Source organism: Cupressus sempervirens, chromosome 8, assembly GCF_028749045.1.
Source record: "Cupressus sempervirens isolate cs-2001-9-10 chromosome 8, ASM2874904v1, whole genome shotgun sequence".
Taxonomy (NCBI): Eukaryota; Viridiplantae; Streptophyta; class Pinopsida; order Cupressales; family Cupressaceae; genus Cupressus; species Cupressus sempervirens.
In genome coordinates this window covers 841413998-841433584 of record NC_143125.1, presented here as the reverse complement: position 1 = coordinate 841433584, position 19587 = coordinate 841413998, and the positions used below count along the sequence as shown (strand labels likewise).

The following is a 19587-nucleotide window of genomic DNA, read 5'->3' as shown; positions in this document are numbered from 1 at the left end:
TATCGAAACCAATGACCCATTCCCTTGCATTGTTTTAAAGTGTAGGCCCACAATACTGACGGTAGCTTCTCCCAATCCTTCTATTCTACCTTGCACAACTTATAGATTAATGATACCATGATCTTGGTTTTGGTTTTCGCTTGCCCTTTTGCTCTTGGGTAGTTGGCACTTGATAAAGAATGAAATTGTTTAAAGTTTGTGATCAACAACTTGATTACATGGTTGATAAAATACCCCCCTCAGTCACGTGTTAACTATATTCGAATTTCGTACCATGTAATGATTTGTTCATAAAGGAACATTGTCGTACTTTTTTGCTGGAACCGAGTTTTAAAAATGACAAGTTTTTTCTGCCATTTACTTGCCGGTTGAGAAAGCTTGGCAATTTCCTACTACTCGCCGATTACTCTACGAGTGTGCCAACTATGGTACTATGTGCCGATTTAGCATGCTTCCACCCACTTGGTGAGATATTTTGTTGCTCTTGCAATGTATTTGCACCTTACTAGTTGGTTGGCCTTTAGTGGCCTAATGAAATCAAGTCCCCACTGTTCAAATAACTCATGCACATATGAAGTGTTCAAAGGCATGAAATCCCTCTTCAAAGGTTTTTTGACCCTTTGGAAGGTATCGAAACCAACGACCCATTCCCTTGCATCATTCTACAGCGTAGGCCATGACAAGTTTGCAAGAAACACCTTTTGTCTAGTTGTGTCGGGTCCCATCTGTCCCCTAGCCCTTCATGTGCTTCTTTGAGAACACTCGGTACTTCTTCCTCCTTAACACTTCTTGGCAACACTTGATCGGGTCCCATTCTATACAACAACCCATTTATCAACTTGAAAGTCCTATTCCTTAGAACAAGTGTCTTCTTGCGAGGTGGCATATCTCTCAAAAACTATGATGTGGATAGGTACTCACTAATACACATGTACCATGCGGGATTACTACCATATGGAACAGGTGGGCATCTGGGTTGTTATCATTAACCCCCTCGAGTGGTTCTCCAGACTTGGTTCAGAAAAGTTGATTGACAGTCACATGCCCCTCGCTCGACTGTACGAGGATGGTAAAAGTAAATTCCTGCAACAATAGCAACTACTTGCTTACCTTCCCTTGGATGATGGGATTATTGACTAGGTATACCAATGGTTGGTGGTCTACTTAGAATGCGAATGAGGTCATTAGTTGATAGTGTTGGAACTTTTGAATGTCATACACAATTTCGAGTGACTCTTTTATTGTCGTGTTATAATTCATTACCGCCTTTAACAACAACCTGTTGGTAAAATATATGGGTGCTCCAACCCATGGTCGCTAGCTTGAGTCACTTTGTTAGCAGACCTAATGGGCTCATAGGTTTTGCAATGCCATACGAGATCTTCTTTCTCGTCTTATGTGAATTTGGGCAACTTCTGCTTGTACGACATAATGACGATTTTGGTTGTCGCTGGTTTTGTTTGTGTTCCTTGATGTATTAGAGTTGGACAAGTTGTTCTAATTACTGTGCCCCCGTGTCCCTCCGACACTCGTGGATACACTGGTATCCCTTGCACTTGTGTCCTCGATCTCTTCTCTTTCACCTTGGGCCTTGTTTGCTTCCTCTTGCAATGTGAAAGTGAGCTTTCCCAACCAGTTTCTAGTTTCTTCTAGTAGTCTGTCATTGTTTACTCTTCAACATCGGTATGGTATTCTTTGTCTATACCGTAGCCTGCGTCTTTGACTTCTTCACTTTTGTTGGCTCCTTGGTTTCCCTTCGATAACCTTCCTTTCAACCATCCCTCAACAAGTTTTTTCAGTCTTCTACATTCGACTTGTTCTTTTAGTATTAAGGTCCTCTAGATGGCCTCAAAGTGTTCTATATGCTCCTTGCAATATTTTTCTTCATCAAGAAGATTTTGCATTAATTGTTATTCTCCGAAGGATTCAGAGTGCCCTGTCTTCTAATCTCGTCCCGTTCTTCTGCCTCCCTTTCCTTGTTATCCTCAAATCTTTGGAGAATTTGTTGGCATCGATTCTCCTTGTTAATTTCCTTTTGTGAGTTCTGCAATGCCAAAAATGTTTGTGCCGAAAAATGTGGGAGCTAGTTTATTAATCAGTAGACAACAAAGTTTACTTTGAGAGAATTCCATACTGTAATGCCTTCATTTTTAGCAGGTTCCTGGAATTCTCTTGGTTTGTTCATCATTGCGACCCTCGTGAGCTGACAATGATGTTTGAGGGTTTCAGTTGTGGGGTTATAGGGTTTTCAGTAGCCTATGGTGTGTTTTGGCTTCATTTGAGGGACTTAATTATAATAGTAAGTCAAATTGTTGGTTCCGATGAACTCAGTTGAGTAAGAGGAGTTGTGTGATGCTCTCAATGTTTATTTCAAGCTTCCAGTTTGGACTTCAAGAATCTTGGAGGGAGCGTCTATTTATAGTAACTCACCCTGTTAGGTTCATTCATCGTTTTTCATCATTAGTATCACTTTGGTGTTGTTGAATTTCAATTCTAATGCTTCTTTAGTTGTTTTCGCAAGACGGGTGATTTATTATTTATTATTCATCTAAATACGCCGAAGTTGCTATTTTTGTTGGTGTTGTCTGTTGGTCACCTCAATATCATAGCTCATTGGAATCGGGATGAAAAGTTTTAAATCTTGGGAACAAGAAACAATGGCCTTGCGTGTCAAAATATTAAGTTATGGTGGAAAAGGTCATTTTTGAAGCCAAAAACAATTAATAAATTATATTAATGGCACTTTATTATATTTTAATGTTGTGTGTGGGAAGTTTCTTAAGTGAAGTTCATTTGGGAAACTTTGTGCCATTTTGAGATTGTAAATATGAGCCCATTTGATGAGTAAAGCATCTAATTAATTGATTATCTTATCTTCCTTTGTTGTCTTTTTGACACTTCTGAAGTTCTGAAATTTTGTGGCCTTGCTGAAGTATAAGGGTTTAGGATCTACAACTGATGTATTGTGGATTCAATTCTGAGATTGCTTGGCAAATTGTGTTGAGGTATACGATTTATCATTTCTCCGATTGTATTAATTGTTGCTAAGGAGAAGTTTAATTTTCCTTGCTGCTTGAGGTTGTTATGGAATTTTTGAAGAGATTCATTGGAATTGTTATATCAAATTATGTGTTGGCTAATTTGGAGTTAGTTGAGCACTAATTTATATCTGTTGTTGGGTGTTATTTTTTATCTGCAATTTGGGAGCAACATTTTCCAAATCTGCAGTTGCATTTGTTTGTCGAAGAATTCTTTGTTGCTGCTAGTCTTCATTTCAGAGGGTTTCAAGGCATGTCTTACCTATAAGTTCATAGATTGTAACTTCTAATTTTTGTGGGTATTGTTGATTTAGATAATAGGGGATATTTTATGAACTAGGTTGTTGGTATTTTGTGAAAAAGTTGATATTGAAATCTAGATTTTTTCAGCTGTATATTCCCTATGTAATATTTAAATATTTCAGTTGAAATTATTATTGCAAAATCTTCTAGTTTGCTGCTATATTGTTGTCTCAAAATTACAAAACCTCAAGAACAAAAAAAAAGAAATCAATTCTTCAACACAAATTGTTTGAGAGCTAATTTGGTTATTACAGTGGTATTAGAGCTTGCTTGCAAAGTGTTTGATGAAATGTCAAACAACTGAATTATAAAAGAATTTGGTGTTTGATGGAGTTATAACCGATTGGGGTTATTACACACACCATACTCTCAAGAACTTGTTCCGATGCCGCCTTTCTCCGCATGTGAGTCTCGATTGATGCTTGCAGTAGGGAGATGAAGGCTGATGTCAGTACCCTTTCCCCTTCAAACAACTCTTGGAATATGTCATCTTTGTTGTGGCTATTACTCTTGTTTATTGGTTCTCCTAGTATTCATCCTTCACCATGTACTATGCTCTCTCGCTTCTAGACCTTTATAGGCAGTGATGCCAAATGTTTGCCCATTCAGGTAACAGAGTAATACATACAATGAATATATATAGTAACAGAAAGAAATGTAATGCAACACAAAGTATTAGAGAAGTCGGCAAGCATTCTTCATTAACATCAGAAAATGTTCACAGCCATTTATCAAAAGTACTCACAATGCCAACACAAATATTACTCCGCAATCATGATTGTTCTTGGACTCAAGTACATGTCATATATAAGTGTCGAAAGGATGCAACAACCAACCATCGTGATGAACCCAATCTACCTATCCTTCAAACACAAACAAATATTAACATCTAATTTTACCAACAACAGGCTGAATGACATAAAATTTATTCCATGTAATGTTGGTACCAAAGTAACCCATTCTCAGTACTTGTCTTACATTTATTAAATGCTCGACAATTGGTTGAGCATACCAACTGTCGGTTCCTATAACTATGGCTAACATCAACACCCCCCCCATGAAGGAAATTTTGACAATTGGACTGAATGAATAAATAGTTGCAGAATTTTACTAAGATATTGGCAGTTACCAAATATGAACTCAAGTGAATTAAAAAGATATATACTAATCAAAATAGGGAACTATTAATTGATTAGATCTTAGGTTAGGTCAATTTAAACCCTCGACCTCTTCAATCTGATGTATTGACAATGCTCAGTTCTCTGAGATTTAGTTCCTAGAGGACGTTTCAGTGTTGTTGATGCTGTAGTTTTATAAGGACAAATTCATTCTTAATGTTTTTCATATTGTTAATATATATCTTATTATTCATATATGGTGATATTAGAAATTGTCGTGTGTGTTTGTGTGTGTGTGTGTGTGTGTGTGTGTGTGTGTGTGTGTATTCAACCATATAATATATTATAATAAATGAAATTAAGTTTGTCATAGTCTACACATCAATTATTTAGTGAGTAACAATTTCTGGAAGTGATTGTGTTGGAGTTTTTGCACCAATGTTTTGGATCACACACTGTGATCCATCACCAGGACATCAATTATTGTTCAAAGAGTGATCATCGACATTCAGTTATAATCAAGGTTTTATGGGATTAATGTTTAACGGGAGTCACGTGCCCGGTGTGGAGTCATGTCCCATCAGGGACGTGACTCACACCAACTCTATTTAATATAGTTTCCCAGCAATGTAAAATACAACAAACACATCATTTCGATCGCAGTCTTCAATGTATTCTGCAGAGTATAATATTCGATAACTATTCAACTTTGTTATCCTCTATTTATTGACTGGTACAACTTATATGACAATAATTTTCAAATTATATATATTGGCAGTTAATTTCTTTGGTGCCATTCATGTATATACATATATATCGATATATGATAATCAATACATATTATCATAAGAGAAAATTATCTTGAAAGTATTAAGACCTATTCTATTATAGATACTGTCTGATTTTAACGAGTGTCATACGCTTAATATGAATATTCTGTTCTCAACTCCATGCTTTAATGAAAATATTACCTATCCACACTACTGGGAACCCCCAGAAGCCTTGGGAATAATATACTAGGTCCAACAACGTTAATCTGTTTGATTGCTGAATGTTTTAATGGTCGGTATTTGTATAAGAAATTGAATATGATGCTGACTGATCTCAGATTCCTTCAAGGTTTATGCAAATAGTGATGAATGGACACTTTGTTACCATGATGGATTTTTTGTTTTTTTTTTCCGTCAACATCCCAGATTTGTTGTCCAATTATGTTTCTAGCCTACTTAATTGCTATAGTCATTTTTAATGTACCTAACAATTTTAAGCCATAACAATAGCCCAAACTTCAGTTATTGAAATTGATGTTGCTGTATACAGTATACTGTAGTGTCATCATATAATGATTGTTAGTGTCATCACTTGGGCTTTCTAATCTCCCTTATCCCAAAAACTATAATTTCCAAATGCTCATTTGGTTGATCTGATTAATATTGTTTTACTCTCAACTCTAACCACTAATGACGTAAATCTTATTCTTGCACAATATAAATGAGCCAGAAGTTTAATTGATCTGGCAGTAATCCATGGGCCTCCATCTGTTTGGAAATAGTAATTGCAATCCTCCTCTACAATAATAGAGTCCCCTTCTACAGGGCTGACCCCATCAGATTCATGACTCTGGAGTTTCCCCTTTGTGATGAGTCTATGCTGCATTGACTTGGTGAGTAAGGTATTCCTTTGATGAGTCCTTTGTTGCATTTATAAGTTCTAGTTCATGTTGCAATTTTGCCATGTTCAAGTATTTTAATTTGGTATGTTCTAATGACACATCATTTGATAACTAGTATTTCAAGTTCTATATGTATGCTATACAACACCCCTCCCTGCCCCGTGCTCCCCTTGTTGTTGTCCCCTTGCCGTCCCACTGCCGTACCGAAAAATGAGGCCCATTTCCCCCCTGTTCTAGAAACTCATCCTGACATAATCCAGTACTGACGTTACAATGTATCTGTGTGTGTATATATATATAGTTCATCTTTTGATGGATTTCTATAAAACAAGTTAAGACAGTGAAGAGAAAATAGAACATGATAAAATAAACTGGCTTGTGTTAATCTTTATCAGCACACGTGAAACATGTGTAGAATGAATTGTCAATGGAGTAAAAAATGCAAGTTTAATATCTAGGAAGGGAAATGACTAGATTTGAAAATTTCTCTTTAAATATGCTCAGAATTATACAGTTCGTTATAGTGAAATTTTTTGTTTTATGGTACTCCCTTTTTTGAAATTACATTTTGCATTTTTCGCTTGCACCAAAATACAAATTTTGGTAGAATAAGAAAACCAGCCTCTAGCACTAATTTCTTGCATTTTTTCAGGCTGAAATTCAACTTAATTTTCAGAAACGGAGGGGTCAAGGAAATCTATCTGTTATGCAGCCGAGGTTTAGTGGTGTGCAGGGTGAATCACTGGATCTTTCTGCTCGTTGGTCCGGAGATGTGGTGAGTGTGATTTGTTTAATGGTGGTAACGGTTTTAGCTAGGTAATAGTAGCAGCCTAAAATTCTGTATGTATAATTTGAACTAACTTTAAAGTTTCTTAGTATAACCCTTTAAAGGCTTGTTTATAACGGTCAATCAATGGCCATTTCTTTTATATTATTTGACTCTATTTTATATTGATTAGAACTATGAATTTAAGGAGGATTAGTAATCTTTATATTTGGTCTAGTATATGGTTTATTAGTAAATTAGATGTGTTTGCATAGTATTCACTAATTTTAAAGGTCCCAAATGTCAGAGTCAAAGAAGCATAGAAGAAAATAGTTATACAATCATAATTGTTTGACCAATCATTAGTATATTTGGTTCAATGTGTAAATGTAAATTTTTTAAATGATCAAAAGAGATCTCATGCTCATATACCTACTTCTAATCTTTAAGTTTTGTTTCAAATTTTCATGCTCATATGGCCCTACCTCTTGTTAAGGAATCAGGATCTAGGTAGAGTATATGTTTGAATTCAATTATCACATAATAATGATATTGAATGCTTTTTAATTTCAATTATATTATCTATCAACTGCAGAATTGTAAATTCAATGCCGTATATAAATTCTGATCTTTCATTTGAATATTAATCTTCATTCCCAACAGTACTAACCTTTCATATATATATATATATATATATATATATATATATATATATATTGCAGGAGAATATGCAAGTGCAGACGAAAGGTATTAACATGTGTTGTTGATGTGTTTCCAAGCAATGTTTTATCCCTGCATATATATATTAGTGAATGGGCTTGTCTTGTGTATAGACATGACTCTACGTGCCCTTTGGGCCCGTAGGATCATGCCTATACATAAGGCGACCCTTTATAACATAAGTAATAAATCATAACACTTGATTGTCCTTGGTGATTGCATTTGGGGGGAACCCGATCGTGTTTGTTAATCACATATTGTGAATGGCCCGATCAGAGTTAGTTCGACTGTCCATGAAAGTAGATCATGAATGCATAATCCACGGCAATGTTTGCAGTCGTGTGTGACTGTGATATCAATCACAGTTATAATCAGTATTAGATTGAACCATTTGAATAACCAGATGATAATACTTTACTTAGATAAGTATAATTGTAACTTGCTTGAGCAATAATCAGATATCAAGTATCCGACTGATGCTACACATTTAACACTCCCTCTTGGCAAGGGAGGATTAGATTATCTCACAAAATGGTGATTCAGATTCTTAAGATGCTCAGAAACACAAATATCCTAGAAGGAAGTTTTAGTTATCTGATCACTGACACATTTTGGGACAATAGCTGAGTATAGGCTATCAGATATCAATCTTGCCCTTAGAGAATCATGATCTTGGCTCATTCTGATTTCCAATCATGAGAGCCAAGAATGCAACCAATCAACACATGCAATATCATGATTTCTGGCTCATTTTGGGACAACACAAGAAGTCAACCATGATACCTTTGTTATCATATCATCCGACACTTTCTGGGACAACAAGTTAATGAAGTCTATGATAACAGGCCAACCTATTGTTAAGGTCGTCACCTCACAATAGGGACCTAACATCTTATAAAATGAAAGATTGTCATCTTTTCACAAATAAACAATTAACATGTGTACACAAGTAACTCTTAACACACACACACACACACACACACACACACACACACACACACATATAAAATACAAAACTGAGATCTTGTCTTGAGGAGTTATAATTACAATTATAATTTTGTCATACAGAGTTTTCCTCTGGAGTATTCCACTTTCAACTTTGCAAGAGTTTTGGTGAATATGTTGACAGACTGTTCTTCTGTGTTGATATATTCCAACTTGACAAAACCGTTATCTACCATATCTTTGATGTAGTGGAAGGGTATCTCTGTATGCTTGGATCTGTTATAGAAGACTGGATTCACTGAGAGTTTGATACAACTTTGACTATCACAATGTATAGCTGTAGGTTTTAGACGCTTCCCAAATAGCCCAACCAATAACTTCCTTAGTCATACTACTTCTTGAGCTCCCATGGATGTGACTATGCACTCTTCTTCGGTGTAACTCAGAGTGACAGAAGATTGTTTCTTACTAAACCTGGATATCAATGCAAATCCAAGACTAAAACAACATCTTGTAGTGCTCTTCCGATCAGTATAACATCCAACCCAATCATAATTTGAATATCCATGAAGCCGTAACTCAACTTTGTCATATTTTAGACCAAGTCCAATAGTGCCTCGTAAGTACCTCAAAATGTGGTTTTTTGCCATGAGATGAATCTTCTTAGGTTCACACATAAACTTAGTGCATTTGTAGCATAACAAATATCAGGACGTGTGTTCACCAAGTACATCAAGGATCCAATTATTTGTCCGTAATATGTAGGATCAATTGCCTCAGACTCACCTGCTTCAATTTTGTGTTTATGAAGATTTGTCTCCATAGGTGTTGATAATGGTTTGTAGTCCATCATACCAAATCTGTTCAATATGTCAATAGTATACTTCCCTTGGTTTAGGAAAATACTTTCTTCCTTTTTTCTTACTTCTAATCCTAAGAAGTTGTAATGCCCCCTCTTTTGGATTAGGATTGAATGCTATACCTTGAAAAAAATGGTTAGTCCAATATTGAAAATTGTATGTAAACATATTAGAAACATTGAATTAGTAAATATTAATCTAAAATTCTACCCAGACTGCTCCGCCTAATCCCTCGGAAGAGATCTTTCTCAAACCACCTAACCCTCTAATGAGAACTATATCTTGATTAGATGATTATCATTAAAAGAGCATCTTCTTAGGCCTCTTTGGGATCTTTGGAAACATTACTTAGTAGAGATCCCACCTCTACCAAGTCTCTCATTTCTGACATATGCATATGTTTGACCACTACAATATATAGATATATTGTCTCTAAAGATCCTCTATAGATCTTTCTGTGGTTCCCAATTTGGGAATTTGACATTTTGCTAAGAATGCCCTCTAATCCCTGAGTTCCCTTCAATTAGAACTCGACATCCATAATTGTGTCCTCTAATAATGGAATCTCTATAATAAATACATGTGTAATACCTCTGGATATCTCTGAGTTGTTCAGGGTTCTACAAGAGTATTTTGTCTCTATATTTCTTTATCTTTGTTTTCTATTGATTTTAATGATCAATATTTATGGATGTTATGGGCGTAATCTACTCTGTTGAGGGTATTGTCTTAATGGGGAGCTCGAGTTACTTTTGTCATCATTGTGCAGGAAGATTATTCATCAATGTTTTTGCCTAGCCTAGATTCCTTCCCAAACTTGCAACTGGATTTTTATTCTATCTCTAATTGGTTCGCTAGTTTGTTTGATTTGATAATTCGAGCCCTGACTCAGCCCACCTCTGTCATGAGTGGTACGAAATCGTTTGGTATTTTCCCTTTTGATCGATGGTTGTCGTATCTACTTCAAACGTCTTTTCTGTGCATGCTACTATTTGACAATGATTTGTAGTGTGAACATCCACATTGGCAAGAGATGAAAGTTCTGTTCACTTCCTCTATTACTGTATGTTGCTTCTATCTACCTGAATGTCTTGGTGCTATTCTTTTCCCTCTTCGTTCTTCTCTCCCCCTCGCCCCATTCGAATAGAAAACGAAACAGCTAATTGTATCTTACCCAGAGTAGTTTGGAAGAGTCGTGTATATTGATTGTACTACTTTATTCATAATTAAACTACTGTTGAGCATTATCATTTATTCTTCCTTTAATTGGTGTCTTCTAGCACTAACTAATCTACTACCTCGATAGTCAATATGGAATGGCAGGGTCGATGACTAGATAATTATTTCTATGAACTATTTGTCATTAGTTTGCAGAGGGAATAAACACATCTTTCATTGATCTCACTCTATCAATTCCTTAATTTGGTATTATATCAGCTGTATATGGGTAAGATATTCTATATGAAGTCAACTCTACTGATTGACTTAGTCTCTTTTGCATTCGTCTCATTATAATTAATTCATATATTTTGATAGTGAATATGTTTGAATGTGTTACTAAATATTGGATCTTTATTCCCATTCTTTGTTTATTCATTGATTGCAATCAATATTTAGTTTTAAGAATAAATGATATCATAGTATTTTATTATTATTACTAATTCTACATTCTCATTTTTATATTAATAATGCATTGGTATTTAATCAATATAATTATTGTGATCATATTTTTTTTATCTTATGCGTATATATTATTTTTAGTTCTTATTTGTTAAATCATTTTAAATATGTTTACATATTATTTATACTCTAACTAACATATATTATTTATATATGTGAAAGCATGTTTGATGTTATCTTATATACTTATATTTAAAGAACTTATATATATATATATCATTCATATGTTACTTTTGGGTCATGATAGAAGTAATCTAGAAGACTTAAGTCCATCTCAAATTTAAATTTTAGGTCTTGTTTACATTTAACAATAAGTTGGTCATCACCTATTATAAGAAGATCATCAACATAGAGAACTGGTATTAGCATATCTCCCTCTGATTTCTTGAAGTGTATTTTAGGATCTACTTCATTTCTTGAGTACCCTAATTTGATAAGGTAGCTATCTATTCGTTCATAGTACATACCATGCCCTGGGGGCTTGTTTAAGACCATAGAGAGCTTTCTTTAGTTTACACATGTGATTTCTTGTCATGGATAACAAGTCCTTTTGGTTGTTCTAGGTATACTTCTTCATTAATGACAACGTTCAAGAATGTGGTCTTAACATCCATTTGATGTACCTCCAACCTTTGTATGCAGTTATTGCAATTATAGTTTTGATATATGTGTAACGGGCAACATGAGCAAATGTTTCTTTATAATCAATTCCTTCCTTGTGAGAAAATCCTTTGGCCACAAATTTGGCTTTGTGTTTTTCAATACTGCGATTAGGTGCCTATTTTATTTTAAATAACCATCTTGAGGAGACAACTGATTTGCCTTTGGGTCTTGGTACAATATCCCTAACATTATCTTTCAATTTATTGATATTCCTCAATCATGGCATCCTTCCAGGCTTGGATTTTTAGGGCTTCCTCAACATCAGAAGGTTATGAATTAGTAGTCTCATTCATGCGAGTCTCATAACATGAATGGTTTCTTGGCTTCTTGGTTTCTCTAAGGATTTCATCAGGGGCCACATTGTTTTCTTTGAACATTTTTCTTTCCCATAAAGGCCTTTTCTTATTGAGTTATCTTTAGGGTTAGGTGTTGTGGGTCGATTATCTTCTGTACAACTCTCCCTCTCAATCATAGAATTTTCATTATCCTCAAGAATCGAATCATCATTACGTTCTATTGTATCTTTAGAATTCTTATATGCTATATCTTCGTCAAACTGAAGATCTCTACTAATTTCAATTGTCCTTGACCTTGACACATATACTCAGTAGGCTTAGGAAGAATCACTATTGCCGATGAATATGCCTTTCTTTCTTGAGGCTCTAGTTTAGTTCTTTTCTCCTCAGGAATATGAATATATAGAGGACAACTGAAGATTCGTAAGTGACTTAGATCAAGTTTGTTCCTTGAGAAGACTTCTTCAGGCGCTATGTTTTTTAGAATTGCACGAGGGACTCTGTTTTGAATGAATACTGCAATATTGGTTGCTTCAGCCTAGAATGTTGTATGCATATTTTGATCATGCGTCATGGACTTAGTTGCTTCAATAATAGTTCTCTTCTTCCTTTTTGCTACTTCATTTTGTTGAGGATTATATAGTACAATATACTCCCACTTAATCCCAACAAATATATATAATTCTTAAAGTTCTTAGAGATGTATTCTCCTCCATTATGAGATCTTAGAATATTGATTTTCTTCCCGGTTTGATTTTCAGCTAAGGTTTTGAATTCTTTGAATTTGGATAGAACCTCATTTGACTCTTTTAGTTTAAGAAAATATATCCAGGTTTTCCTGAAATAATCATCCACATAGATGATGTAGTATGAATATCCCCCTAATGAAGGTACCGACATAGATCGACATAAGTCAGTATGAATGAGTTCAAGAATGCTCTTTGATTTACATTCACTATGGGGGAAAGAAGCTTTAGAGTTCTTTCCTAATGCACACCCTTTACATATCCTTTCATGTTCTGGTTTAAGGAGGGTAACCCTTTTACAATTTTCTCTATAGAAGGTAGAGCTCAGAAATTTAGGTGCCCTAGTCTTCTATGCCAAATCTCATTTGTTTTCCCAATTTCATGGTTTAGGGCTAAATTTGAATAATCACATAGTTTGTAGACTGCTTTGTCTAAATCCAATAGAAATTGCATTTTTAGGCCAGCATAGGACTTTATTTTCTTGAAAGGCAACCCGATACCCTTGATCTGCTATACCAGATATAGAGATAAGATTTCTCTTGATTCTAGGTACAAATAGGACGTCTTTTAGGTGTTGGTTTTTTGGGATCGCTGCAAATGTACTAACACTTCCATTGTTATAGTTGTGTTCCAAATCCAGATTCAAATCTCTTATAAATATAAGAGTAGGAGACATGTCTCTATGATTAATCATTATTAGTTAATATATATTAATAATATAAATTACAATTTAACATATATATATATATATACACACACACACTACATATATATATATATATATATATATATATATATATATATATATATATATATATATATATATATATATAAAATATAAAATGATATATATATCAACATTTTACCTTATGATTAAATCAATCTGATTGTAACTATAATCTTAACACTCATTCTTAGCTAGGGATGATTTGTAGAACACATTATGTTCTCAAGTATATGAAGAGATATCATTTCAATATGATATTCAATTCACTATAAGGCTAAATTTCTCAACACTCCCTCTTTAGCAAAAAGAGAATTGAAGCAATTATAATACAAGATTTGAACACCACCTTAAGTGTGGTCTATGACAGATTTAAGTTATGGTGTCCGACAAGATCCAGTTCGAAGAACCATAACAATTGATTTTCACGGTGTTTGGCAAAATCTGGCTCGAAGAACCATGAAGAGTTGATTATCAAGGTGTCTGGCAAAATCCGGCCAAAAGAACCATGATAGCACTTGCTCTAACACATTTTGGTGTTAGGAGATGGATCAACTATTGATAAGGTTGTCACCTTACAATAGCGACATTCTGGTTGATATGTTTGTTATCATGACTTCCAACACTCTAGGACAACAACTTAATGAAGTCTATCATGATAACAGGTCTAGCATTTATAAGATCGTCACCTTACAATGGTTACCTTCTATTTATATATGTCATTGAAAGATCGTCACCTTTCATTGCATATCATATGTGAAATAGTAAACACCATAAACCCAGTTAGAGGGTAGTACAAAGGCTTTCACCTTAATTTTTTCTCACAAAGAAGAATGCATTACAAGGAGTTTGACTTAGAACTTCTCCTCATAGAGAAGATATCATTCACAAAGGATTGCACTTAAAAAATTCTCCCTCTAAACAACGATCGTGGGAAGTCAGGTCCAATAGTTACTCCCTTAGAGGCTCTCTTCCCCAAGGATTGTTGTCAGACTCACTCTGAATTTGATATCTAATTTTTTGATCATAACTCATCACTTCCTCATGATATACATAAAAGTAGGCTCATCAAAATCATGCAGTCATATACATGTATATGTAGACTCCCTTTGAGTATCAATCTTCTAAGCTTCTGTGTTGCTTTAGAAGAAGTGTCATACTCCCTCTTAGTGTCGAAAAATCTGATAATCTCAATCTAAGTCACAAGGTTCAAATTCAAACTCGAGTTTGACATGTATAAAATTCGAATGAAGTTCAGGAAGAGTTTAAATTCATAAAAAAATTTGAATTAAACTTGCCTTATATAATTATAATTATTTTTAAATATATGCAATATATCCCATTATTATCAAAATATTTAAATTTTTTAGATAGATTTGACAACTTTATAAGCATGATGACACATTTATAAACTATAAAACATAGGAAACATGCAAAATCACAATAGCAAAGATGTGTTTTATTCGCTAAGTTGCAATCAAAAGTCAGGACTTCATAACTTCACAAACGCTCCAAGTCATCAAGAGCACTTGGCTTAGATGGTGTAGCATCATCATCGGTATCACTACCCAATTCCTCATCGAAATAGTTAGGCTCATCTGGTCTGGTGTTGCTATGTCTTCTAAAGCTCGTTTTTGTGAAGATGACTCATTGGCTAATTTGTTCATGAGCAATTTTAAATTGCTGCAAACATAGACAAGATCTCCTAACTTTCTAGACAACAACTTGTTCCTCTTTTTGGAATGGATTGGTCAAAGCAACTCCAATTTCTCTTGCAAGCTGACGAACTTGCTTTTTGACTCAATATTCAAATGGCTAATCGTTGAAGTTCAGGAGTTTCTGCCCCATAGCTCATGCACCATCTATAACTAGGTACCTCATCTCGCGTCATATCATATTTGGTTGCTCCTATTCCAAACATCACTTCCGCTTTCTTGTATTTCCAACATTGTTCTCTAATTAGAGATGCAATTGATGGATCTGGTTCAAACTTACTAATGGCTTCATAAAACCTTGCCATAATTTCAGCATCACCTTGTCTATTAATGTGAAATAGTTTAGGCTCCAAATAGCAAGCTATTGCATGTAAAGGAGTGTGCATCATTCTGCATCTGGAATTAACATTCTCCCGTATGTCTATGTGCCCTGGTTCCACATTATTTAGTACTTTCTGAATAGCTTCCTTGCAATCATAAAGCATTCCAAGGCAAGGAGTATCACCATCAACCATATGGAGCATATCAACTATTGGCTCGCATATATTTAAGACCTTTACCCCACTTTCCCAAAAGCTGCTATTTAAAACAATTTGCTCTATGATCTTCCCCTTCGCACTTTTAGAGAGTGTAGAATTTTCCAACTCATTGGAACATATTATAGATCTCAAAGTTGCTTTCTCTTTAACCACTCTTTTCAAAGTGATATAAAATTAAGCAAATCTTGTATTACAAGGCCTCAACAACTCCCTGGATGCATGTTGCATGTAAAGACTCAATGTGAGACGATGATTTTGTATGAAATTTGCAGCTGCTCTTTCTCTGTGAATTGCTTCATGTATTCAAAGGAATGTTGCCAAGTCATGAAGCAACAAATCCAAACAATGAGTTGCACATGGACTCCAAATAAATCAGTGGGTACTTCTCTGCAACCAGCTTCCCAACACCTACATAATTTGCTGCACTATTAGTAACCACTTGAACCGCATTTGCAATCCCTACTTCAAGAATTGCTTCCTCTAATATTTGATATATATATTCAGAAGTTTTTTTTATAGTGCAACTTGTTGCCTTCCAAAAGGCTTTGACCAAATCTAATTTCCCAGTCACTCTATCTTTTGACCTCTCCAAGAGAGTTGTTTTTAAAGCCTCCGAAGAGGGAGGTATGTACCCCTTGCCAAACTCTGCAGCCTTTTGAAATGTAGCACGAAAAAGTGGATTTCTAACTACAAAGAATGGAATCGCATATGTATAGACTAAATCAGCTATGAAATCATCCACTTTTATTTTCTCACATGGTTTCCAAAAGCTATTCAATGTTCCACTCTCTTTTGATGCCTTTACAATCTAAGGTAGAAATGAAGATGAAGTTATAGTAGATGTAAATCTACATACATCATCTTCAATTCTTTGTTTCTTTTGTGTCTTCTTCATCTTTTCAGCAATAGAAGATGATTGCGCTTTCTCTAAAATAGCTCCGAGCTCTTGGGTCACACCTGGACATGCAATAACACCTCCACCTTTACCCCCCATAATACCAAGCAAGTGATCCATGACCCTCGTTAAACTTCCAGTAATAACTTTTGGACACAAGTTACACTGAGCTTTATTAGCACCATTACGAGTCACATGTTTCCATGCCTCCAAAGTTGATTTGTTGGGAGCCATATTACAATTTGTAGAATTAAAACATGACAATATATTATATCTAAAACTTTAATTAAACATTGTTTAAATGAAAAAAATAGTAATTATTTTAAACTTTAAAACAAAATAATTCAATGAGTTAAAACTTAATCTAAATATATTAATGTAAAATAGACCAATGTCATATTACATATTAATATTAAATTTGAATTAAACATGTTAAAGTTCAACATTTAATACTTCTATAATTACATTATTTGAATTTCAAAATATAAATTTATAAAACATTATAAAATATATTTGTTTTTATTTATTAAATTTTAATAAAATATTATAAAGAAAAACAAAACAAAACTTCCAATATATATCTAATTCACTATAAACTTTAATATTTTAAAATTTAAAGAATTATGATATTAAAAAAATAATTTATCAATACTTTAAAATTATAAATTATAAATTTAATAAAATAAATATTACTAACTAGTACTTTAAAAGTTAAAATTATAAATTTAATAAGACAATAATTACATATCAATACTTTAAAATTTTAAATTAGAAATTTTATAAAACAAATAAAACATAATAATACTTTAAAATTACAAATTACAAATTGAATAAAAACAAATATTACAAAACAATATAGCTTAGAAGTTTAGAACTATATGAAAGTCAAATTTTAATAATACTTTAAAATTACAAATTACAAATTGAATAAAAACAAATATTACAAAACAATATAGCTTAGAAGTTTAGAACTATATGAAAGTCAAATTTTAAAAGAAATCTAAATAGAAAAATAAATCAGGGTGAGAAAAATTGGACAAAATATTAATATAATATAAACTATAAACTGTAATAAATTGAAGAGATACATTAAACGGAAGGGGCGCGAGCAAAAGAAGTGACGAAAATTGCAGACGACAGACAAATGTGCAATGAAAATTGCAGACCTTGCAACTTTCAGCTCTTTGGCTTTCCTCACAATACACATAGGCGGTAGGTTCAACTCTCCAGCTCTCCTCAAGACCCACTTAGACTGCTGTCATTTGTATGTGTTAAAGGAGCTCGAGGATAATAATTTATAGAAAATATTTGGTCTGAAAACCTTACAAATGATTGCAAAATCTTCATATGGCAATTTCTAATTTTTTGGTGCAATGGAAATGAATCCCGTTTTTGGCAGAGGAATTTATGCCGATTTTCTAGTGAATATTTTAGGAATGTTTGAAATTCGGGACTTGGTGTTTGCTGAATGCTGTGATGCAGATCTCAATCATCAGAGATGTTTGCTTAAAAAGACCTCGTTTTATCCATCTTGATCATCAGGGTCTTTGGAGCTACTATCATTAGATTGAGTCTTCAGAATAATAGATAGCATATGTAAAGTACCAACCCTCTTTTCTTGTAAGAATATTCTCAAACATAAAGGAAAAGATCAAGGCAAATAACCCTTATAGTATGTATAGAATTACAAATAAGAGAGAGACTACAAAGAGTAGATAAATGTAAAAGATAAAAATACTTATATGCACATGAAGATTCAAAATTGTCTTTTTAGATTATTTGAGAATGGAACATTTCTCCCCTAAATAAGGTTCAAGTGGGAATGGAACATTGACTGTTGCTCCCCCTACAATTTAAAATTTTCACTCATTCTTATATTGTTGAACAATTTTATACCAATTATGACAACTCCTTTCTAAGTTCCAACTTGCTCTTTTCGTCCATTGAAGGTCCAAACATTCATTTAGCTTAACAGTAGAAGCAAACATGTTCTCCCATTTTCTCAACTTGTCCACAATATGCGAATTTCTTGATTGAGTATGATTGTGTCACATGAATGAATCTACAACTCATATGTCGAGTTTCATTCATCAAGGAGAGACACGTATATGGTTCAAATGAATTCTTAAAAGCTTTATTAACATTGCACAACAACTCAAATTTTATTTGTTCATGGAAAGGTATTTGTTTGATCTTTTGAATTAAACCTATATTAAGCACATCTTGTAATCTGTGTATTCCAAATTTATATCATTGGTGAATCTATCACAACATGGCTTACTCCCTCAGAATTAATATGATCAATATCATCAAAGGTTGACTGAGTCACATCCTCTATTTACTCCCTCTCTTTCAAGGTTGCCTCTAATGAAATGTCAGTCTGCCTCCTTTCCCTGCAAGAACACTCTCAAAGAAAAGGATCAAGGCAAATAGCTTTTATAGTACATATAGAAATATAAATAAAAGATCAACTACAAAAATATAAGTAAAGATAGTACTTAATATATAATAAGAACTTATCGCTTGTAATTAAAAGGTGATGCCTTCTAGATGACTTCTTCTATTATGATCATCTCCTAATCAAGAACAATAGAGGCGTGCCCCTCACTCATGAATTTTTCTTATTAATTTCCTCATTCAAATCTCTATGATTGATTGTTTGATGTGAGGGTGGTTGCTTGATTAATCCCTCATAACCTTATAGATCCTTGTTATGTCCCATTTTCTATAACCTGCTATGATTGAAGTTTAGTGAGTAATAACATGTGGAGATGTATCTTATTTTAGATGATGGGATCTTAATTATTGGGGGACACATTTTACATTTGAAGGGCTTCTAACAACCTCATAGGCTTCCTTTGTTCTACCCTTTCCACATTACTTGTATTTGGTGTTGCACTAGCAAGA

The 19587-nt window shown here is 33.9% G+C and overlaps 1 protein-coding gene across 1 annotated transcript in view; it reads left to right on the top strand.

The window, feature by feature from the left end:
• The window catches only part of EMB2410 (embryo defective 2410), a 279730-nt gene that overhangs the window by 112277 nt on the left and 147866 nt on the right, over positions 1 to 19587 (top strand). The window contains exon 14 of the mRNA XM_089795541.1: positions 6784 to 6906. Within this exon, the coding sequence (XP_089651667.1) occupies positions 6784 to 6906 (123 nt within the window). The remainder of the gene's footprint in view (positions 1 to 6783; positions 6907 to 19587) is intronic.